Genomic DNA, 24,392 nt, shown 5'->3' with positions numbered 1-24,392 from the left:
ATGTACCCGCAGAACCCAGCCCCCACCACTGTTCCCTCTAAGCTGTGCACATCTGCACGCGCACACAGATCCTAAACCCCATGCACATGGCAAAACACTGCATGCACAAAAATTTGCACAGAAGAAATTTTTTGCTTACACAGCCTGTCAAAAATTAGAGGGAACATTGGTCCCCACCCGCTCTCCTCAGCACTCACCCGTCAGGGGCCCAGAGCCAGGCAGTTTGAAGCCCCCCATCAGGGAGAGGCCATGACACAGGCCCTGCACATCCAGCTCATGTCCCACCAGACAGAGCTGGTAAGTGCCGCCTGCACTCACCATGGCTGTAGCTCTAGGCTCACCCTGTGCCTGGAAATCTCGCCTTAGCCAGGAAAGGCCAGTGAGGTACTGTAAGGAGAGCCCCTGACACAGTGTATATATATATTTCATCTAATTAAATTTAATTAGCCCCAAATGTAGCAGACTATAAACAAACTTGGCCAAAATACTGCAACCCCTGACTGCTCAAAAAATACAACTGGCATGCATGAATAGCCCAATTCCACAGGAAAACCTTGAATGTGGCAACATTCAAATAATGCATCTGAGTCTGTATACAGTGTATGTGTGTGCAGGGAATGTGTGGATGGATGCGTACAGGGTATGTGTATGTGCAGGGGATGTGGAGGTGGATGTGCACGAGGGTGTGCGTGCAGGGGATGTGGGGTGGGTGTGTGTCTACAGGGGACGTGGGGGTGCACAGGGTGTGCGTGTGCAGAGGATATGGGGGTGGCTGCATACAGGGTGTGGGGGGGGGAGTGGGTGTCTGTGTGTACAGCGTGCGGGCAGGCAGAGCATGTGGGGTAGATGTGTGCAGGGTGTGTGTGTGTGTGTGTGTGTGTGTGTGTGCAAAGGGGGTGTAAGGATGATTGTACGCAAGGTGTGTGTATGGAGGAGCAGAGCCCGCACGGGGAGGATATACCCAAGAGGATGCGGACGAGAGGTGCATGCGCAGGGGGGAACGGTTAGTGGGTGCGTACGCACGGGGCGGGCGGCGGGACCTCTCCCTTTTCATGCAGCCGGGCGGGGGGGGAGGGGTCCGCGAGCCGCTGTCACGTGGGGCGGGGCGGCCAGTCAGAGCGCGGCTCCTCTCCAGCCTTTCCGCCCTAACTGCTGCGCACGAGCCCGCGAGCTGGGAGCACAAACCGCCGCCGCCTCGGCACCTCGCCCCGCCCCGGCAGGCGAGTGCAGCGCACGCACAAGGGGGCGGGGCTGACGCTCGCGGCTCTTCCTCAGCGTCCGGCACCGCCCCCAACTCGGGGCCGGAAGTGGTCAGCCCCGCCCCGGAAGTGCTTGGGGCGGAGACGGGCGGGGGTTGGGACGTAAGGCTCCGCGGCTGCGTTGGTTTTGCACCGGAGTTAAGATGGCGGTGCAGACGCAGAGCGGGATTCGCCTCAGCGCGGTGAGCGGGCGGCCGGGCGCCCCCCCCCGGGGTGGGGGGGCGTGAGTTGGTTTCTCCCGCTATCTCCCCCCCCCGTCTCGAGTCCGTTCCCTGGGGACCGGGTGGGGGCGGCGAAAGGGTCCCCCCAGCAGGCGGCAGCTCCCTGCGCCCAGGCACGAAGGGGCGGGCTGAGGCCTGGCCCCGGGCAGGGAAACCTGCGCTTCCGAAAACCAAAACACCGTGAAGCTTGCAGGCGGCTCCCGAGAGACGGGCCGGGGGCCGGGCGCGCGCCGCCATCGGGGAGCCCGGGCGGGCTGGGAGGAGCTTTTCCACCCTGCGCGGGGGGAGCCCGAGCGGGGCTCGGCGCTCTGTGCCGGTCTGGCCGCGGGGGTGGTCGCCGCATGGCTGTTGGGGGCGGTGCCATCGGGGCTGTTTGGAAACAGTCAGGTGGGCGAGGCAATGAAGGACGCCTCCGCTCAACTCAAGCGTTTCCGGGAGGGGGACTTGAGAGACGATGCAAACGCCTTTCGGTTTGATGCTCTGGCCCTGCCTGTGGAGGTCGCGGGACAGGTTTGGGCAGGAAGCCCGAGTTTGGGAGGCGGAGGAGAACAAAAACACTGGCTAGATTTAAAAGGACATAATCATTCTTTGGGGTAGCAGTTGTCAGGGATCTCTTCAGGGGAAACCTGTTGGCACCCACAGGTACCTGCAGGGTTTTTAAACAGCTAGGCTTTCCTGTGCCCTTCTCACGTGAGGGAAGAGCTTAAATAATATGCAATATTGTTGTAGCTGTGTGGCTCCTATGGTATTGGAGAGACGAGGTGGGCAAGGTAATATCTTCTATTGGACCAGCTTCTGTTGAACAAGGAAAAAAGACAAAAATGCCATATCACCAGTGGTGAACGCTTTTCATGAAGCAATCACTCTGTATCTGATTTATCAGTCGTTATATCCTTAAAGGAAACCTGCACAGCACTTCCAAAAGATGAGTGAGAGCTTAAATTCATAATTTTGTTAGACACTAAAAATCATGATTATAATAAAGGCACTGGCTTCATGGCTTATTACCCACCAACCCCACTTTTTGTCAATGACTACAATGGTGTTAATGGACCACTTCACCTTGACTGGTCCCTTAGAATATGTGTTATCAATTTACGCTGAACTATTTTATATTTAGCTGTGACGCTCTGAGGGCTTGTCTGCATTTCAGGTACTGTACTGGGAGGCAGTTACCAAGTCGAGGTGAGAAGCCCTCCCATTGGCATAGCGTTGTGTACACAGGAAGTTTGGTCTGTACTGTGTTGCTGAGTGACATAGTTATAACCATATAAGTTCCTAGTGTAGCCTAGGGCTCACTACCTTTCCCAGACCTGAAAAAGAGCTCTGTGTAGCTTTAAAGATTGTCTCTCTCACCAACAGAACTCTGGCTTAGATAAAATAGACAGGCATGTAGATTTTCTGTTTTTTTTTAAAACAGCTTTTCTCTTACACTATTCTTTGTGTTCCTACTGTTAAGACTAAAGAATACTTTGTTTTAAGAAACCTCTTTTTGGGTCACTGTAATCCATTGGTCACCGATTCCCAAAGGAAGGACAGGAGGCACAAAACTTAGTCAGATCTGTTGGGTAAGCACAGTTGATATGCAGGCTACTGGAGCCTAGAACCCATTCTGTGAGTGGGAGAATAGCAGGATTGTCCAAGGGAGAAGGCATAAGACTGGAGAAGTGGACTTAGAGAGATCTGTAAGGGGTCAAAGGCACAGCTAACCATGGTAGTGGCAACTAGCATTGTCCATGGCGGTGGCTATAACCAAGGGCTAAAACCAGTTGAACAAATCACTTCAAAGTTCTGGATGTTTAAAAATGACTAGTAATATTTAGGGTTGCCAATTCTCCCGGTTTTGCCTGGAGTCTCTTGGAATCAGGCCGTATCTCCCAGAGGCTACTGAAACGAAACCAGGAGATTTTAGGCTGGTAAAAGTCAAGGGGTGCAGCAGGGCTAAGGCAGACTCCCTACCTGCCCTTGCCCCGTAATGCTCTTGAAAGCGGCCAGCATATCCCTGCGGCCCATGGGGATGTGGGGGCTCCGTGTGCTGCCCAAACGCCGACTCCGCAGCTCCCATTGGCCGGCAACTGCGGCCAAAGGGAGCTACGGGGCGGTGCTTCTGAGTGTGGGCAGAGCATGGAGCCTCCTACCCCTCACCCAGGTGCTGCAAGGATGTGCTGGCTGCTTCCGGGAGTGGGGTGGTGCCAGGGCATGTAGGGAGACTGCCTTAGCCCTGCTGTGGCGCTGCCTGGGAGCTGCCCGAGGTAAGTGCCTCCTGTCTGGAGCCCACACCCTCTCCTGCCTCCTAAGCCTGGAGCCCCCTCCTGCACCCCAACTCCTTGCCCCATCCTTGAGCCCCCCTCCCAGAGCTTGCACCCCTACCCCAGGCTCAGCCTGGAGCCCCTTCCACATTCCAAACTCCTCGGCCCTAGCCCAGTGCATGCATCCTCCCTGCTCCCCAGGTATCTTGTATCTGCCCCAGCCCGGTGAGGGTGGTGGGGAGAGCGAGCAACGGAGGGAAGATGGATGGAGTGAGTTGGGCAGGACAAGAGTGTTTGGGTTTTTGTGATTAGACAGTTGGCAACCCTGGTAGTATTCTTGTTTTCTAATATTTGGGTCCTTCCAAAAGAAAAGTGATTCTAAAACTTCATGCACAATTAAATGTCATTCAAGTGCAATATACAAGATAATCAAAACAAACAAATCTTATTTTCAGAAAGCAGTTCTATTAGTTGTTTTCAGAAGGAACTTAATAAAATCTATAGTGGCTCTGAATTTTTTTAGAATGGAAATTTTGCTAACGTTACTACTGTATCTATGAAGTAAAATTATAATTAGGAAGATGAAGATTCAGAAACCTATTTGTTTAGAAGTATGTAACTGAATAGATGAGGGAAGGTAAACATTTATAGTCTCAAATATACTATTTAGTGCATTGAACTAGTTAAAATCTCCCACAATCTTTCGTACTCATGTTGAGCTTTATTGTGGAAATTCACTAGTATTTAAATTGTTGTAATCTCTGTTCTTTGTATATGCAGAATCTGTCAAAAGCAAGATGTATGTTCTGTTGAAGTTTGCTAAATATGCACTTTGTGCTAGGTACGTACCGTTAGTGCAGATGATTCCGCAGTTTATTTTCATCTGGAATGTTATGTACAAAGCTAGAAAAAGTTTGTAAGGTGTGGTAATAGAATTGAAAATTCCACAGATTCCATCTGTCATAAACAAGTGGAAAAAAAAGATGAGCAGAATTAAGCTTATAAAGTTGGAACAAACGGGAAAATGTAACTATTGTAAGTGTGTTCTCCAGATTGGTAGCATAGTGACCTTTCTGTATTATGCTGTCTTTACTTCTGATCAGTAAGTTGATTGATCCTGGTTATCTGGTGTCTTGACTCACTATCAAATGCTCATAGCTGACATGCACAGTATTCTGTGAAAAGAAAAAGAGTGCTTGTGGCACCTTTAGAGACTAACAAATTTATTTAAACATAAGCTTTCGTATGCTACAGCTCACTTCATCGGATGCATTCAGTGGAACATTCTGTGTATTCCAAACCTCATCTTAAAGATATCTTGTGTAACTACCCACCATTCAACAGGGAAAGATTTATAACAACTTCAGAAATGTCAAGAATTGACTACAAATGAAAGTTTTATAATAAATTTTACAAACCTTTTAACTCCTACAATCTCTCCCATGTATGATATTATAGAAACACTGGTGGCAGCTCCGTAGATAAGGCTACATTCTGAAATGATGTGTGTGTATTTCTCTCTACATGTAGGTGAGCTTTCAGAGTGAAATTTTACTTCAGCATTAATATTTGTCTTTTGAGTATTCTGAGTAGTTTGATTTCTTTTCATAAACTTTAAATTGGGCTCTGGCTGAAACTTATCCATAGTAGCCTGATTTTGTGTGCGCTCGCTGGGGGTAGGGAAGAGAGAAGGAATCAACTGATCAAAAAAGAGCCACTATGGGTTAGTGCTTTTCCGTCAGATTTATCCTGTAACAAAGAAAGTTTTATGTGTAGCTGCTGACAGATTTATTTTCTGTCAGCAGCTCCATTTCTCCGACAGATTATATCCTACAGTATAAAAGATTTTTATCTTTCAGAGAAGTGCAACTGCTAATGGATAGGTTTCAGAGTAGCAGCCGTGTTAGTCTGTATTCGCAAAAAGAAAAGGAGTACTTGTGGCACCTTAGAGACTAACCAGTTTATTTGAGCATAAGCTTTCATGAGCTACAGTTAGTCTCTAAGGTGCCACAAGTACTCCTTTTCTTTTTGCTAATGGATACAATCTTCTCTGTCAACAACTGTAGTTCTCTAGCAGGTAAAATCTTATGTCAATGAAGTGCAGCTGTCACAGAACTAGGGGACTTACTTTTCTTCAGGTCCCACCTCCCCTACTGAACCTCTTCTTCCTGCTTAAACATATTTTTAAAAAACCTAGGAAATTAACACACAAGTTGTGAAGCAGTTATGGTTGCCACTCTTGTAATATACTGACATACAATCAACATGCATGCCCATTGTTGTAGCTGTGTTAGTCCCTCCCAGTATATTAGAGACACAAGGTGGTGAGGTAATGTCTTTTATTGAAGTTGGTTCAGTAAAAGAGATTCTTATCTGCCTTGGCTCTCTTACATGATCAAGGAAAAGTTAGCTGTCTAGCAGTACATACCCTCTAGTCCACAGGCCTGCCTTACCATTACCATAGCTACTGCGAATGATAGATGACGCACATCAAAACCTTAACTCTGCTCCTCTAAGGATGCCAGCCTTCCAGCATCCTCTAGTATGCTGGGAGAGAATAATTTGGTAAACTATGTCAGACATTTACAACTGATAGTATTGGGGATGTGGAGAATCCAGTAAAGTAGTATTCGCAGAGGGCAGCTTAAAGGGGCAAAGTTAAGATTCTGATATACAATAGTAATACTAAGGTGTGGGCCTATGGGTAGAGGAGTAGGTGGTATGTACTGTTAAGTGGCTTAACTATTTGTTTTGTGTCCAGTAAGTTACATGTGTGACAACCTTAATTGTTTTTACAATAAAGATTTTTGTCATCTGTAATCTATCACTGGCCTGGCTTGAATATGTACTCTGAGTACCTGGCTATGTAGAAACATTGATATGTAACCTGCATTTGGCCAGGTGAGTGCATTGTTCATAAACTCTGAATAGGGAAGGTATAAGATTTGCAATTTGTTTAGGATCCTTGCGTGGGGTAAGTTGGTGTAGTGATCTGGACTATAGATTAAAAATAAGATGTAGTTTCTTGACAGAAGTGGGTAGTTGGGGTAGGGGAGGCTTGCATCTGTTTGGTACATTGAGGCAAAAGGCAACTGTTGTTGATATAGGTAGGATATTTCCTAGGGAATGCCTTGCTGCTAAATGATGAACTAGCACTTGGCTGAGCCATCGTGGATTAACAAGTTGTTGTTAGTGTAGCCTCTCACTCTACAAGGGAGCCATGAGGGAGGAGACACAATGGGCGCAGGGCAGCGGCTGCAAACACTTCCCTGTGGAAACTGAACGTGATGACGAATCCATGCTATCCCACTGGAGTGCACGACTCCCTCCTCTGGGTGGCGCATGTACGGCTGCACAGGCGCCCACTTTCCAAAGTGCCAGGGGGTGCTCAACCCCCGGCTCTGCCCCAGGCCTGTCCCCACCCACTCCCCAGAGTGTGCTGCATCCTCGTGACCCACCCTTATTCCAAGCCACCACCCGCTAACAGGAGGCGGCCAAACAACGTTATATGCAAACATTGCGCAATTTTTAATTACTATGTTCTCTAATAGATCAACGATGAAACAACGTTAAGTGAGGAGTTACTGTACCCACTCATTGAATAGTGCTACAGCTTCTGGGGGCACATTCTGTGATTCTTAGCAATGTAAAATTTAGGCTGCTTTTTGAATTATTTCTTAGTGCATTGTGGGAGAACTTGTCTGTTCTTTCTGGGAACATGGAAAAATTGTTGGAAGGTATTAGACTAATGGTGGCACCACAGTGAAGCTAGCCTGCGTCCACACTGCAATAGTTTTACAGTTGCTGAGCTGTGCTCACTTCTGTGTTAGCCTATACCTCCTCTTGGGCCTGCCATTTTGAGTTAAAAGCACCACTGCATTCAAATTAAGGGGTTTTATGTGTGATGATGGCTCAAGTATAACTCGAGTTAACTTTGCAGTGAAGACCAGGCCAAAGACACGTTAGACCTTTGAGTCTTGCTGGACAGTGGGTTAGTTTTAATTTAATCAATAGAAAAGGGTTTGAGAATATGCATCATGAGGATATGCTCCTGTTATGTGCACTGGATTCCATTAAACTCTTCCATGTATGTAAAAATTGCTTTTCAAACAAGCTTTACAACATTCATGTGGGATGAGCAATGTTATTAGAGACAAAGGAGGGTGAGGTAATATCTTTTATTGGACCAACTTTTAGTATTTTAACACTGGTGGCTTGCCCATGAGAGGATTGTGCATGTACATATACATATACAAAAATATAAAATCACCCAGGATTAAGCTCTCCAAAGGAAGTTAAAGATTTCATGCAATAACCACTCCGTGAAAGTCATTAAGGATATTGTGTGAGCTAAATCACTCTCCTTTGTACAGGTGGCTAGAACTTTCTAAGCTGCCTTTGTTTTGCAGAGCTGCTGTATAAAAGTGTTGATGGCCCAGCTTTCTGCACCATATGGTCTCCATGAGCAGTGTGGGACTAGGAGTTTCTCCAGCCCTGGTCTACACTACAGAATTACTTTGGTATAACTGCTGAATTGGAATTAATTTGCAAACTGGATACAATTAACTTAGGCTTGAATAGAGACTGGGAGTGGATGCGTCATTACACAAAGTAACACTGTTTCACCATGTTCTTCTCCCCCACTGTTCCTCAGATGTTCTTGTCAACTGCTGGAAATGGCCCACCTTGATTATCACTACAAAAGGTCATCCGACGACCCCGCTGGTAATAGCTTAGCTTAAAGAAAGGGAGTACTTGTGGCACCTTAGACTAACCAATTTATTTGAGCATAAACTTTCACGAAAGCTTATGCTCAAATAAATTGGTTAGTGTCTAAAGTGCCACAAGTACTCCCTTTCTTTTTGTGAATACCGACTAACACGGCTGTTACTCTGAAGCTTAGCTTAAGTGATCACTCTGGTTACAGTGTGTATGGTAACACCCATTGTTTCATGTTCTCTGTGTTGTCAAAGTTTGACTCAGACTCACAATTTATCAGACCACTCTGTTTTATTAGCAAAGCTGCTCTGCTAACACATTTAGAAGTGAGCCCCCCGAGTGAGGCTTGTGTCTCTTAATTTATACAGTTTTTGGAGAACAAATTACAGAGAAGTTACAGACAAAAGAAGAAAAAAGATTTTAGTCACCACCCTTCGAGATCCCTGAGACCAGTCACGTATCTTCAATTACCTGCCACCCTTAACAATCTCCTTTAACAGCTTCCAGTTAACTTAACTAATTGCCCTTCACACCTTCCATTCTGATGCCTGCTTCTTAGACGTGCTGGCTCTATCTTAATTGCTTCTCCATTCAAAAGCTAACTGTCCCTACATGTGCTCCCTCAGATACTTGTAACATATTTTGGCATGCCCTCTCATATACAGTGTATCCAGCATGTCCCCTTATACAACGCTATACTTAAACAATGTTATACTTCCACAATCCCCTCTTTTGGTCAAGGCTACGCTCATGACCAATGACTTACTGGATTCCATACATCAATTGTTCTATTTCATTACTTTCACTGGTGACATTTAACAACATTAGATTAGCACTCTGGATTCCCCAGACCCTCAGGACACAGTAGCTGAGGATTAAGCTTCTCAAAGGACACGTGTTGGAAGCAGGACCCTTTCTGGTTCCGACAACCCCTTTCGAGGGAACGGCAGTCACGGTTTTACATCCACCAGGCAGCAGGCGCTAGGCTCACTACTGCTTCTTGTTTGTTGGGTCCTGCTGTCTGCTTACCCTCTGCTTCTGGCAACCCTTACGAGAGCGCAGATTGTAAGGTATTGCAGGCTGTTCCTCTTTGTCTTCTGGGGTTGAAGCTGGTTCTACGTGGTCAAGCAGAGGTGCTTGGTCCCCTTGAGGTGGCGCTGGCTTACACTGTGAGGCGTGGATCCATGCAGCGATGCCGGATAGTTTCACTGCTGTCTGGGTGGTGAGCAGTACCTGGTATGGACCCTTCCACCGGGGTTCCAAGGCGTGCTTCTGAAGGTGGTGCCACAGGTAGACCCAATCACCAGGCTCAAGAGTGTGACGGGCAGCAGAGGTGGGTTCCGTGGGCCAAGCTGCTCGCACCTGCGAATGGAAGGAGCTCACAGCTTGCATTAACCCTTTGCAGTACTGGAGGAGCATGCTGAGAGTTAGGTTTAGGTCTGGGGCTGGGGCAATAGTAGCCATTGTTCGCATAGGGCATCCCATGATGATTTCAAATGGACTCAATTTGTGTCTCTGGGATGGGGATGACCGAATTTCCATAAGGGCCAGTGGTAAAGCAGCTGGCCAGTTTAACCCTGTGGAACTACAGATTTTTGCTAGCTTATTTTTAAGCACACCATTTCGCCTTTCAACTGCTCCTGCACTCTGTGGATGGTAAGGGCAGTGCAACGGGTGGGTGACATGTAATACCTGGTTTAGATGTTGAACAATTTTTCCAGTAAAATGTGTTCCCTGGTCACTAGACAAAGTGGGAGGAATTCCCTTGGTAGGGATAATGTGATTTAACAGACATTTTGCAACGGACAATGAATCAGCTTTGCGACAGGGAAAGGCTTCAATCCAACCCGAAAACAGACATAACTAAAATGAATTCATATTTCTGACACTTTGGCATTTGTACAAAATCAAGTTGCCAGTGTATGAAAGGTGCTTGAGGCAAACCCTGGAACCCTTGTGTTACTTTTACAGATTTGCCTACATTGTGGCTTTGACAAGTAACACAAGCGGCACAGTGGCGGGTTGCAAAGGAGCTGAAATGGGGAGCCCACCACCCCGTCTTACTCATAGCAGAGACCATCCCCTCCTTGCCGACATGCGAAACACCATGTAGCAGGGCGGCTAGAGACGGGTAGAGTGAGAGGGGGGCTACAAAGGTACCAGTGGGCGATCGCCAAAGGGAATCAGAATGCAAAGAGCAACCCAAAGCACTCCAGGAGTCTTTCTCTGTTTCTGGGGCAGAATCCTGGAGCTGAGCGAGATGAGACAGGGATGGTGGCGTTACAGAGACAGAGAGGGGACCAAGAAATGCTTCTGGTGAAGGTTTTATAGTGGCGGCATGTTTTGCAGTAGCATCAGCAAGTGCATTACCTTTTGCCACCGTGGTGTCTGCCGCTGAGTGGCCAGTACACTTAACAATTGCCAAGGCAGACGTAAAACTGCATACAGGAGGGAGGCAATGTAGGGGCCATTCTTGATAGGGGTACCAGTAGAGGTAAGAAAACCTCGAGCCTGCCAGAGGGTGCCAAAGTCATGCACAACCCCAAAGGCATACCGAGAATCAGTAAAAATAGTGGCAGAGAGCCCCTCGGCTAGAAAGCAGGCACAGATTAGAGCAGTCAGTTCAGCCACCTGGGCAGAGGTCACAGAGGGTAAGGGCACAGCTTCTATGGTCTCAGAGAGAGAGACCACAGCATACCCTGCAAGAAGGTGGCCTTGGTCATTTCTATAACAGGACCCATCAGTGAATAATACCAGGTCAGAGTTAGGGAGAGGTACATCTGAAAGGTTGGGGCGCGGGACAGTGATAGCGGAGACAGTTGCAAGGCAGTCATGGGGTTCACCATCACTAGGTAAAGGAAGGAGGGTAGCAGGGTTTAACTGGGAGCAGCGCTTAATAGTGATATGTGAGGCTGAAAGCAGCAAAAGTTCATACCTAGTGAGGCGAGCAGAGGAGAGGTGAGCAGTGTTGCGTTGCAGAAGGAGAGTTTCCACAGAATGGGGATCCATGAGAGTGAGAGGAGAGCGGAGGACAAGGGACTCAGACATCTCAACCAGGCGCGCTGCAGCAGCTACAGCGCATAGGCAAGGGGGTAAACCCTGGGCTACAGGGTCCAAGGTTGCAGAAAAATAAGCCACCGGGCGATTTCTGTCACCGTGCTCCTGAGTAAGAACCCCGAGGGCACAAGCAGATTGTTCGTGACAGAAAAGGGTAAAAGGCTTGTCATAGTTAGGTAACCCTAAGGCAGGGGCAGAGGCTAAATTCTGCTTAAGGGAGATGAAAGCAGCATTTGCTTCAAGTGGCCATGGCATGGGGTTAGGTACAGAGGATCGAGTGAGTTCTTGGAGTGGTTTAGCCAGAGAAGCATATTGGGGAATCCATTGCCTACAGAACCCTGTCATGCCTAAGAATTTTCTGACCTGGCGTGGAGAGCCAGGCTGGGGAAAGCTAAGGATGGCTTGTACCCGGGCTGGATAGAGTGTACGGGAACCCTGGGAGAGAAGGAAGCCTAGGTATGTGACAGAGGTTTGGCAGAGCTGCAATTTTGTGCGAGAAGCCTTATGACCCTTGTTTGCTAAAGCTGTGAGAAGTGTTAGTGAATCAGTTTCTGAGGCAGACAGAGAGGGGGAGCACAGGAGTAAGTCGTCCACATATTGGATCAGTGTGGATCCTGATGGGAAAACCAGGTCAGCGAGATCCCTGGCTAGGGCTTGAGGAAAAATAGGATGGACTCTCTGTATACCCCTGGGGAAGGGTAGTCCATGTATATTGTTGACCCTTGTAGGAGAAGGCAAAGAGATACTGGGATTCAGAGTGAACTGGGACAGAGAAGAAAGCGGAGCACAAATCTACAACAGTAAAGTGTGTTGCATTTGGAGGAATAGACGCTAGTATTGTAGCAGGGTTAGGAACCACTGGAAAAGAAGGTATGACAATACGGTTAATAGCTCGAAGGTCTTAAACAAATTGTCACAATTTGCCATCAGCCTTTTGAACTGGGAGGATAGAGGTGTTACAGGGGCTGGAACAAGGGACAATAATTCCTTGTTCTTTTAATGCAGATATAACTGGAGCAATCCCAGCCTCTGCCTCAGGATTCAAAGGATACTGAGACAGGCGAGGCAGAAGTTTGGAATTGTCTACAGTAATCTGAACTGGGTCAGTATTTAATCGGCCCACTTCAGATGGGTGAGATGGCCATAGGGAGGAAGGAACCTGAGAGATTAGGTGCTCTAGGGACGGAGTTAAGGGACAGCAAGGGACCGGAGTGGAGAGGGAAGTTTCAGACAGCAAGGAGGCTACAGAATCACATAAGGAAGACTGAGGGATTTGCAGATAGACACCATCTGGGGAGCAGTAAATAGAACAGCCAAGTTTGCATAGCAAGTCCTGTCCCAGAAGGTTTGCAGGGGAGGAATCAGAGAGGAGGAATGCATGCTCCTCAGAGAGGGGACCGACCTGAACAGACAAAGGTTTTGAGAGGGGAAAAGAGGTAGGGATCCCTGTAATGCCAACAGCAGACACAGATTTTCCAGATCGGGGAACCTCAGGCAAGTCAGTGGTGCGGATTGTAGAAAGAGAAGCTCCAGTATCAACAAGGAAAGGGAGAGAGAGATCATTTACAGTCAGGACACATTCTCAAGTAGGGGACAGAGGTAATAAGGGAGCTAAAACTTTGTGAGGTTCCCCAGCATCCCGTCATTGTTGGGATGAAAAATAGGGTTGGGGATCAGCTGGAGGAACCAGCGGGGGGTTCACTTGATTTCCCATACAATTATTAGGTCGTCTTGGACACTCTTTTTTCCAGTGTCCAGGCTGTTTAAAGTAGTTACAAACCCCAGTTAATCCAGCCCCCCGCCCCCTTCCGCAACCTCATCCCTGTCCCCGGTGTGGTGTGCTTAGTCCTGAATAATGCTGTATCTGCAGAGCCATTAACTTTTGGGAGGACTGTTCCTCCTTTCCTTTTAAAGTGCGATGGCAATGCTCTGCTACTGCCAGCAATTTGTCCATGGTTTCAGTCTCCCATCCCACACTTATTCGTTTTAACATGCTGCCTGTGGCAAGGAGAAGACCATCAACAAATGCATGTGCCAAGGCCCCCTGCCCATTTACATCGGGCTCTTGTATTCCTGAATGTTGTAGGAAAATGTCGGTTAGCCGGGACCTATAGTCGCCTGGGCTTTCTCCTTGCCCTTGCTTACAGCAACGTATTGCTGTCCAGTTTGTTTTAGGAGCCCACACTTTGGGAATGGCTTGATGCAGGCGCTTCCAAAGAACCATACACCGGTCTCTGTATGCCGAATCTGGGCCAGTACTTTTTATGGTTGAGTAGCGTACCTCAGCTGGCCAGTCTGCGGCAGCCAACCATTTTTCATAATAACTGGCAGGAGCTAACAATTTACACAGTTGGAGGAGATCTGTCTCAGAGTGTTCATAGGTTTCACAGATTAACAGAAACTCCTCAGCAAATTTGACAGAGTTTTCCTGTGGTTTGGGAAAACTTTTAACTATAGATAAAAGTTCCGTACGAGTCCAGGGCTTATAATCCCATATGGACTTACTTTCTCCATTTTAAGGACTCGTAAGGGTGCCACAACAGTTTGATCAGAGTCTCTCATTAACCTCCCATCAGGTTCTCTTTTCCAAGAAGAGATGTCAAGAGAATCTTTGCAGTCTGCTTTGGATTTCTTCTTCATAATATTTTGCAGAGCTGCGAGGCAAATGAGGGTATCTTCTTCACTTTCGTTATCTGTAGTCACTGAAGATTTTTCCTTTTCTGATTTCTTATTTGCGCAGGAGTATGGTGGGGGTCGGGTTTGATCCGGATCATTGCACCGGACGGGGCAAAGGGGAGTGCTCAGACTAGTGGGAGAGACTGCATCCAATTGAACTGTTAGTTTTTTGATAGAATTTTTAAGAGAGGTGAGTTTTGACTCAGTCCATCTACGATTTGCCTCTTCCCACCACTGCATGAAGCAGTCTACTTCTCCTCTCTCCAATTTGGTTTTTGGGAGGACGAGTTTGCTTTTTAAAGCATCCACTCGATCCTTGTCCCAAGAACCTAACAGTGGCCACTGTAATTTGGGGTTCTCTAGAGCTAATTTGGACCATTTTTCAAGAAACCTACAAGAGTCCGGACCCCTCCTAAAATACATAAAATAAGCTGGAGTTCCCTTAGGGAACTGTTCTACCTTAGAGTTCTGATTACCCATCCAGGAGGACTTCACACAGCACTCACACAAGAAGGAAATTCGGGCTCAGCAGAGCGGTACCCCGTGCAACACACAGAAAGGAGCCCACAGGCTACTGCCTCAACTGCCCTTGCTTTCACACCAGGGGTTATACCCAAGGCGTGGTGCAGCTGCAGCTGTGCAGATTCCACTTATTCAGACCGTGGGGATGGGGATCCCTTGGTCAGCCAGTCTCCGGACAGAGATGGCTCCCAGATTCACACACACACCACGGGGAAGACGGATAGACACAAAGACAAGACAGTCCTCAAACCGGTTAAAGCACAAAAATAATAATTACCTGAGACGTCTGATTCCAGAAGCTGGATCCAAGGACCCCTACCCGAACAGAGTGGGAACCAACAAGTTCAATGGCGTAGACTGCGCTGCTGCTGTGTACCTTTCTGTCTTGTGGAGGATCGCTTGGACTAAGCGTCCAGGCGCCGGCTGCCACGATCGTCCTGCAAGGCAGTCAGGGATCACACAGCCTCAGTGAAGCCGCTTGCCATCTCAGTGGAACCTCCAAATTGTCAAAGTTTGACTCCGACTTACAATTTATCAGACCACTCTGTTTTATTAGCAAAGCTGCTCTGCTAATACATTTAGAAGTGAGCCCCCCGAGTGGGGCTTGTGTCTCTTAATTTATACAGTTTTTGGAGAACAAGTTACAGAGAGGTTACAGACAAAAGAAGAAAAAAGATTTTAGTCACCACCCTTCGAGATCCCTGAGACCAGTCACGTATTTTCAATTACCTGCCACCCTTAACAATCTCCTTTAACAGCTTCCAGTTAACTTAACTAATTGCCCTTCACACCTTCCATTCTGATGCCTGCTTCTTAGACGTGCTGGCTCTATCTTAATTGCTTCTCCATTCAAAAGCTAACTGTCCCTACATGTGCTCCCTCAGATACTTTGTAACATGTTTTGGCATGCCCTCTCATACAATGTATCCAGTATGTCCCCTTATACAACGCTATACTTCCACAATGTATATAAATCTCTCCACTGTATTTTCCACTGAATGCGTCCGATGAAGTGAGCTGTAGCTCACAAAAGCTTATGCCCAAATAAATTTTAGTCTCTAAGGTGCCACAAGTCCTCCTTTTCTTTTTGATATAACCGTCACTCAGGGGGTGTGAATAATCCACACCACTGAATGATGTAGGTATACTGAGCTAAGCACTAGTGTAGACAGCGCTATGTCGACAGGAGAGCTCTCTCACCAACATGGCTACTGCCTCTCATGGAGGTGGAGTTAAGTCGACAGGAGAGCTCGCTCCCATTGGCTTAGAATGTCTGCGCCAGAAGCAATACCGTGGAGTAGTTGCATTGGTGCAGCTGTGTCACTACAAGTTTGTAGTGTAGACCTGCCCTCACTTATAGAAGTGAAGTGCAGAGGTGTTTAGTGAGAGAGAGATTCTCAGAAATTGTTAAGCAGTTAGATTGGTGAGTGTGTCCTGGAAACAGGCGAAAATGCTTTACTTGAGGTTTCTGCAAGAGTGAGTTGCTTATCTGCCATTTACCACCCCTGTTTAAGGAAATAGGATTGGTGTGTGCCTTTTGTAAATAAACAAGTTACCTGAAGAAAATATCTGACTCTGCATCACTAATGTCTGCTCCAAACAGAAAACTGACCTACAAGGTCCTGATTTCTGCTGTGCTTGGCAAAAGGTCAACAGCATTATATCTGTGGAGATAATGGACAGGGTGACTAGCACATGTTTATTTAGGCCTTGTCTACACTAGAAAGGGTTTCCTGGTATAGCTGTTCTGGTCATTGGAGGGATAGAATTTAGGAGCTTGACTATCCAAACCATGAATCACCACTGCTTGACCTAAAGGAGCTATTTGGTTAGGGGTAAATAAGCCTTCATCAAACTGACCCAGTTACTACAGGGAGACATGTTTGTACACACTAAGAGCAGGTCTATACTGCGAAGTTTAGTTGAGACAGGTGTCTTTCAGGTGTGTGGAAAAAACAGTACTCCCTGTCAACACAACAATGCCACCAAAAACTCCAGTTTAGATGCAACTATGCTGACAGAAGATTGCTTCTTCGGCATAGCTAATGTTCAGAAAGGTGATGTTACAATGCTGGTGGAAAAACTCCATCTGTCAGTATATGCTATGTCTGCACTAGGGGGCTCCCCTGTTTAGCTATACTGACAAAGCATTTATAATATAGACAAAGCCTAAGCCAGTGTATTGCTCCTCTTGGTGGTTGCCCCTAGTAAGAATAAGTGCTTGTTACATACCTAAAGAAAAGATTACTCTTTTAGATCAAGTGGTTGAGGCTTGTGCTGGAGAGCTGAGATTTGGTTCCTCTAATGACGTCTAATGTCAGTGGGCATGTAATTGTAGTGACATGTAATACTCTTGGTGGAATTCTGTGCATTTAAAAATCTACAACAAAAAATTAAAACTTTTGCACAGAATATTTAAAAATTCTGCATATTTTGTCAAAATAACACAATATAATCACACCACTTTCAATTATTTTTGGTCATTTATTTCAAAATACCTGTCAGCAAGTATGTCTAACGATACAGACAACAAAAAAGATTAGGAAATGTTTTTTGACAAATAGATTCCTTACTAGGCATATTAATACAGAACTCTGAGTAATTCATTTAAACCGCAATACAGAATCATATTTCCCGCACCCTTCAGAAGCAGTGCAAAGGCTTGGGGGAGTTAGGGGTAACAGAGGAGCTGAGGGAGAGGGAAGTAAATTGCTAGGAAGGAGCCTGGGAGTGACCTTGGAGGGCTGTTGGGTATGGATGGGAAAAGTATGGAACAGGTTTTTTGCGGGGACAGGGAGGGATTGTTAAGGAGTTTCCCCCATGCAGACCCTGGCTGACCCCTAGCCTCTCCCATTCGGTCAGGCACATCTGCCCTCGCCCCCATGTGTCTCTGTGCCCTCAGCCAGCCACTTCCCTGTCCCTATGTGTCCCTGTACCCCTCCCCCTCGTGTTGGTGCCCTCACCCAGCCACTCCCCTGGCCCTATGTAGCTCTGCACCCCTTCCCCCATGTGTCTCTGTGCCCTCACCCAGCCACTCCCCTGTCCCTATGTGTCCCTGTACCCCTCCCCTGTCTGCACTAGTCTCTGTGCCTCCACTCAGCCTCCCTATGTAGCTCTGCACCTCCCTCCGGAGTAATCAACTTCATAGGTGACCTTGAGGACTCTAGTCTAGAACACAGCATAACAACAAGGGCTAAATCTTGCCGATCATGTCACTTTCTTGAAGAATATTGATGATAAATGTTGGAAATATTCTTCAGATTTTTTTAAGTATGGTAACTTAACACTCATTTGTTGTATAAAATGGCTACTGTAAATGTCACAATATTTAATAGATATTGTCTTTCACTTTATAGTGTGGAGGGAAACAAACTGAGCTAACACTAACCTTTTTTGTTTTTGTTTCAGCTTTGTCCAAAGTTCTTGCACACAAATTCTACCAGTCACACTTGGCCGTTCAGTGCAGTTGCAGAACTTATAGGTATCAGCACTTCATTTATTGAATACTTGACCCTTTTGTTTTTGTTTAAATTGTGCAGTGACTTTGACATTAAAACTTAAATTCAGCTAAAATAATTATAGTAATAGAAAGTGGAGGGGAAATAAGGTTCTAATTTTTGATTCTGTGGTACATTGAGAGCAATCAGAAGTTTCAATTTTATTATATTTAAGACTTCCTTACATGTGTTAATACAGTGTATTATAATTAAAAAAAAACCCTGTTTTTGCCATGTATGCTATTTGTGGTTTATTTTGTTTGGAAGTAGATCTGTCAGGTTCACTTGCAATAGCACAGTGGTATAATAAATTTGAACATTTCCCTAGCAATGTTCAAAACCTGAGAGACATTTTTTCTCATTTAAAATCCATAAAACCATTTCTTAGGCTTTTGTTCAATTTTCAATAGCAAAACCTAAATGTTGGACTTGTCTACTTGTAATAACAGATAATTGCCAATAAGCCAAAGTGCACTTTGCTTTTATCTTTGTTCACAGTTTCTAGTTTTATAAAAGCTAGAAGTTTGATTGTGTTACCTTTCTTTAGGCTACGCTTTCTCAGGACAGTTTGTATCTCATATTTGGTTGTCCAAGCAAATGTTTTATAGCCTTATTTGTTAGCCATGTGCTTCCTTTTCCTGAACTGCAGTTCAGCTTAGTTAGGAGCTGTCAAGGTTCCTTCCCCACTCTGAACTCTAGGTTACAGATGTGGGGACCTGCATGAAAGACCCCCTAAGCTTAGTCTTACCAGCTTAGGTTAAAAACTTCAAGGTACAAATTTTGTTTTGTCCTTGAACCCTAATCTGCCACCACCAAGCGTGTTAATAAAGAACAGGGAAAGAGCCCACTTGGAGATGTCTTCGCCCCAAATATCCCCCCAAGCCCTACACCCCCTTTCCTGGGGAAGGCTTGATTAAAAATCCTCACCAGTTTGTACAGGTGAACACAGACCCAAACCCTTGGATCTTAAGAACAATGAAAAATCAATCAGGTTCTTAAAAGAAGAATTTTAATTAAAGAAAAGGTAAAAGAATCACCTCTGTAAAATCAGTATGGTAAATACCTTACAGGGTAATCAGATTCAAAACCTAGAGAATCTCTCTAGGCAAAACCTTAAGTTACAAAAAGACACAAACAGGAATATACATTCCATCCAGCACAGCTTATTTTACCAGCCATTTAAACAAAAGGAAATCTAACACATTTCTAGCTAGATTACTTACTAATTTAACAGAAGTTCTGAGACTGCATTCCTGATCTGTTCCCGGCAAAAGTATCACACAGACGAGCCCTTTGTTCCCTCCCCTCCAGATTTGAAAGTATCTTGTCTCCTGATTGGTCATTTTGGTCAGGTGCCAACGAGGTTATCTTAGCTTCTTAACCCTTTACAGATGAAAGGGTTTTGCTTCTGGCCAGGAGGGGTTTTATAGCACTGTATACAGAAAGGTGGTTACCCTTTCCTTTATATTTTTGACAGGAGTATAGCTGGTTGAGAAGGACAAAAGGAGTAGGGTGAGTGGGAGAAACTACCCATTTCTGTTGCCATTCAGTGGTGGTTTGACGGAAACTGAGGTCAATCTTAATTTTTAGCATCTGGTTTTGTGTGAAGATCAGTCATTACAATCTGGATTTTTAAAAATAGGTTAGCCGTTTCCCTAGTAGGCAGCAAACTAGTAACATTTTGTTAGTACAAGGTACTAGAAAACAAGATTTTTATTTCTTTTCCTTTTTGCTTATGATGACGTCTTCAGTGGAATTTTACCTTTGCTATATCTTGAACTATAAATAGGGGCAGTATGGTAGATGGAATTGTTTTGGGGCTGTGTGTTTGAAATTATTAATATAGGAAACTACCATGACACCAGTTCAATCATAAATTCCTTTATTAAATCTAAAGGCCGAATGGCTTTTCTGTAATTGCTCTAAATAGGTCTAAAAGCCTAAATAATAAACAGTAACAACACTTTTATGAGCATTTGATTACAAATATTTACCAAAGGGTTTACAGGGATGCTTATATCCATATTGGTTGGCTCCAACTTGTACAGGAAGGTATTAGCAATGAACCCTTAGAGCAGAGGTGGGCAAACTACGGCCTGCTGGCCCCTAGCCCCCAGCCCTCCCCTGCTGTCCGTGTCCCCCCCCACTCTCTCCCCCGTGCAGCCTCAGCTCGTTGTGCCGCCCGCACTCTGGCCCGCCACTCCTGCAGTGTGGTTCCATGGTTAGCTCTGGCTACTCTGAGCAGCATGGTAAGGGGGCAGGGAGGCCGGGGCAAGAGGGGAGGGCTGGATAAGGGGCAGAGGGTCCCGGGGGGCAGACAGGGAGCAGGGGCAGTTGGACAGGGCAGAGGTTTGGGGGCTGTCAGAGGATGGGAAACGGGGGGATTGGATAGGCGTGGGATAGGTTGGACAGGCATGGGAGTCCTGGTGTGTGTGAATAGGGGTCAGGGAGTTGGGACAGGGAGCAGGGGGGGTGGATGGGTCAGGGGTTCTTCAGGGGGCAGTTAGGGGATGGGAAGTGGGAGTGAGCGGGGGCTAGGCTGTTTGGGGAGGCACAGACTTCCCTACCCAGCCCTCCATACAGTTCCGCAACCCTGATGTGGCCCTCGGTCTAAAAAGTTTGCCCACCCCTGCCTTAGAGTTTACTCTTTTTAATACACTTTAACAAACAAGTGATGTCATTGCCAAGTATTGGACCTTAGCTAAGGCCAGATGAAGCTGTTTTTTATAATATATTAAACAAACTGATATAGGCAATTACTTACTGTACCCAGTACCCAATGAACCAGGTTTTATTTCTATTATTTCAGCACAAACCTTAAATAATACAGGTATTTTGAAGTGTCACTGAAAGTTTAACACAACTCTTCTTATGATCTCATTCATTTTGACCACATGCATTGGGCATATTGCACATGTTTAAAATCATAGTTCACCCAAGTCTAATGTGAGCTGATATTCCTGCTAGGGCAGGGGTCGGTAACCTGCGGCATACGTGCCAAAGATGGCTCGCAAGCCGATTTTTTTACTGGCACGCTCCTGCCAGCCGGGGTCCTGACTGCTGGCCCTGCTCAGTCTGCTGCCTGCCTGGGTGAATGGAACCCCAAGCTGGCGGCAGGTTGAGCGGGGCCCCCGGCGGCTGGGATCCCGGCTGTCAGGAGTTGGTGGACAGAACCCCAGACCGGAGGCGGCCGCTGGCCCCACTCAGCCTGCTGATAGTCTGGGGTTCTGGCCACCGGCCCCTTGCCGGCCGGGGTCCCAGCTATCAGCCCTGCTTAGCCTGCTGCTGGCCTGGGATACCAGCCACTGGCCCCGCTCACCTTGCTGCTGATCTGGGGTTCCAGCCGTCCGGGCCTGCTCAGCCCTCCTGTCGGCTGGAGGGTACTGGGGTACTGGCAGCTATCCCAGGGCTCTGCTCCTGGCCTGGGCCCAGCGCTCTGCAGCCCTTATAAAAAATTACACTACAATTAGCTTGAAAACTTAAAAACTTTGTATATTACAATAATCATTAAAAAAGTATGTTAATACATAGGTTTGGTGAAACAAAGTAGTTGTACTTATGTGCCTGTGCTTAATTTGTGTTTTCAATGATTTACCTTCTAAAAAAACTTGCATGTCTCGCACCCCCAGAAAGGGCATCTTGCACCCCCCAGGTTAAGAACCACTGCACAAAACTGATAAGATCTGTATTTTAATTTAATTTTAAATGAAGCTGCTTAAACATTTTTAAAACCTTGTTTACATACAACAATAGTTTAGTTATATAGACTTTTCGAGAGAGACCTTCTAAAAATGTTAAAATGTATTACTGGCACACGAAACCTTAAATTAGAGTGAATAAATGAAGACTCAGCACACCACATCTGAAAGGTTGCTGACCCCTGTGCTAGGGGATGGGGTGGTGTTAATCCTTTTATTTAAAATTGAGTCAATTTGGGGGGTATTAATCAACTTTTACATGTTTTACATATAAGCTGATGACTTCATCAAAAAGATGAAAATAAAACTAAAATGCATTTCTAACTCTAGAATTGACATTAATCATCAATTACATCTTCAATTTATGGTTTTTGTTTAGGGTCTGTGGTAATTTTTAAAGTAGCAAAATCTCGCATCAGTGCTTTGCAAAACTGTATGCGCTAGTCAAGGAAAAAATTTTATCCCTTCTCCCCAAGTTAGTTTGTGGCAGATGCTGTAATGTGGTATTGTATTACTACAGTTTAATTTTGCAAAGTACCACTCTATATTTACACTGTGAAGAAACACACAAATAATTAAAATTGACAATATAAATTGATAAAGGACATCTTTGTTATGCACCTTTGCTTTTACGTGTTTGTTCACTCACAAATTCAGAATGGGCCTTAATGCAAATTACTAAAATTCTGCAGGGTTTACATTTAATTCCAGTGGCTGCTCATCAGGATTGCCAGCAATAGTTTAATGACAGGTTTCAGAGTAGCAGCTGTGTTAGTCTGTATTTGCAAAAAGAAAAGGAGTACTTGTGGCACCTTAGACTAACAAATTTATTTGAGCATAAGCTTTCGTGAGCTACAGCTCACTTCATCGGATGCATTCAGTGGAAAATACAGTGGGGAGATTTATATACATAGAAACATGAAACAATGGGTGTTACCATACACATTGTAACCAGAGTGATCACTTAAGCTGAGCTATTACCAGCGGGGGGGGGGGGGGGGGGGACATGGGGACCTTTTGTAGTGATAATCAAGGTGGGCCATTTCCAGCAGTTGACAAGAACGGAGGGGGGTGGGGGAATAAACATGGGGAAATAGTTTTACTTTGTGTAATGACCCATCCACTCCCAGTCTCTAGTCAAGCCTAAATTAATTGTATCCAGTTTGCAAATTAATTCCAATTCAGCAGTCTCTGGTTGGAGTCTGTTTTTGAAGTATTGCCACTTTTAGGTCTGTAATCAAGTGACCAGAGAGATTGTACCCAGAAGTCACCTACTACAGGACAGGCCCAACAAAGAAAATAACAGAACACCACTAGCCGTCACCTTCAGCCCCCAACTGAAACCTCTCCAACGCATCATCAAGGATCTACAACCTATCCTGAAGGACGACCCATCACTCTCACAGATCTTGGGAGACAGGCCAGTCCTTGCGTACAGACAGCCCCAGAACCTGAAGCAAATACTCACCAGCAACCACACAACAAAAACACTAACCCAGGAACCTATCCTTGCAACAAAGCTCGTTGCCAACTGTGTCCACATATCTATTCAGGGGACACCATCATAGGGCCTAATCACATCAACCACAATATCAGAGGCTCGTTCACCTGCACATCTACCAGTGTGATATGTGCCAGGAATGCCCCTCTGCCATGTACATTGGTCAAACCGGACAGTCTCTACGTAAAAGAATAAATGGACACAAATCAGACATCAAGAATTATAACATTCAAAAACCAGTCGGAGAACACTTCAATCTCTCTGGTCACTCAGTTACAGACCTAAAAGTGGCAATACTTAAAACACAGACTCCAACGAGAGACTGCTGAATTGGAATTAATTTGCAAACTGGATACAATTAACTTAGGCTTGACTAGAGACTGGGAGTGGATGGGTCATTACACAAAGTAAAACTATTTCCCCATGTTTATTACACACACCCCCCCCCGGTTCCTCAGACGTTCTTGTCAACTGCTGGAAATGGCCCACCTTGATTATCATTGCAAAAGGCCCCCATGTCCCTGCCCCTCCGCCCTCCTGCTGGTTATAGCTCACCTTAAGTGATCACTCTGGTTACAGTGTGTATGGTAACACCCATTGTTTGATGTTCTCTATGTATATAAATCTCCCCACTGTATTTGCCACTGAATGCATCCGATGCTCACGAATGCTCATGAAACCTTATGCTCAAATAAATTTGTTAGTCTCTAAGGTGCCACAAGTACTCCTTTTCTTTCAGCAATAGTTTAAGTGGTTCCTAAATGGCAGATCCTCATTAGTCTTTGGAAAGGCCTTTTGTTTGAAAGCCACTTGGCAACCAGCACTCATAGCTTAACCCTACATCTTTCTGAGTGATTAGTGGTGGAAAGTCATCAGCAAACAGCCCAGATAATATGGTATCTGTCCACATGAGTGATTATAAAAATTGGTGTACACTGAGTGGGGACTGGCCTTCAAGTCTGATCCTAAAACAGCAACTATAAGCCACTCATT

General features: G+C 45.9%; 1 protein-coding gene across 5 annotated transcripts in view; it reads left to right on the top strand.

Annotated features, from left to right (window-relative positions):
- Nucleotides 1-1,336: 1,336 nt before the first annotated feature.
- Nucleotides 1,337-24,392, top strand: part of MORC3 (MORC family CW-type zinc finger 3) — a 63,407-nt gene continuing 40,351 nt past the window's right edge. For 2 of the 5 annotated variants that reach the window (XM_073361181.2, XM_073361140.2), the window contains exons 1-4: nucleotides 1,406-1,441; nucleotides 5,188-5,259; nucleotides 8,384-8,454; nucleotides 18,112-18,184. In XM_073361181.2, coding sequence (XP_073217282.1) covers nucleotides 5,229-5,259; nucleotides 8,384-8,454; nucleotides 18,112-18,184 — 175 coding nt within the window. In that variant the 5' untranslated portion in view covers nucleotides 1,406-1,441; nucleotides 5,188-5,228. Of the gene's footprint in view, nucleotides 1,442-5,187; nucleotides 5,260-8,102; nucleotides 8,250-8,383; nucleotides 8,455-18,111; nucleotides 18,185-24,392 lie in introns of all 5 variants that reach the window. The other 3 variants (XM_073361150.2, XM_073361161.2, XM_073361170.2) reach the window with 3 other exon arrangements.

This window comes from Lepidochelys kempii, chromosome 1 (genome assembly GCF_965140285.1).
Source record: "Lepidochelys kempii isolate rLepKem1 chromosome 1, rLepKem1.hap1, whole genome shotgun sequence".
In the NCBI taxonomy this organism is placed as follows: domain Eukaryota; kingdom Metazoa; phylum Chordata; order Testudines; family Cheloniidae; genus Lepidochelys; species Lepidochelys kempii.
The sequence above is the reverse complement of the archived record's forward strand: the minus strand, read 5'-3'. Positions and strand labels throughout refer to the sequence as shown.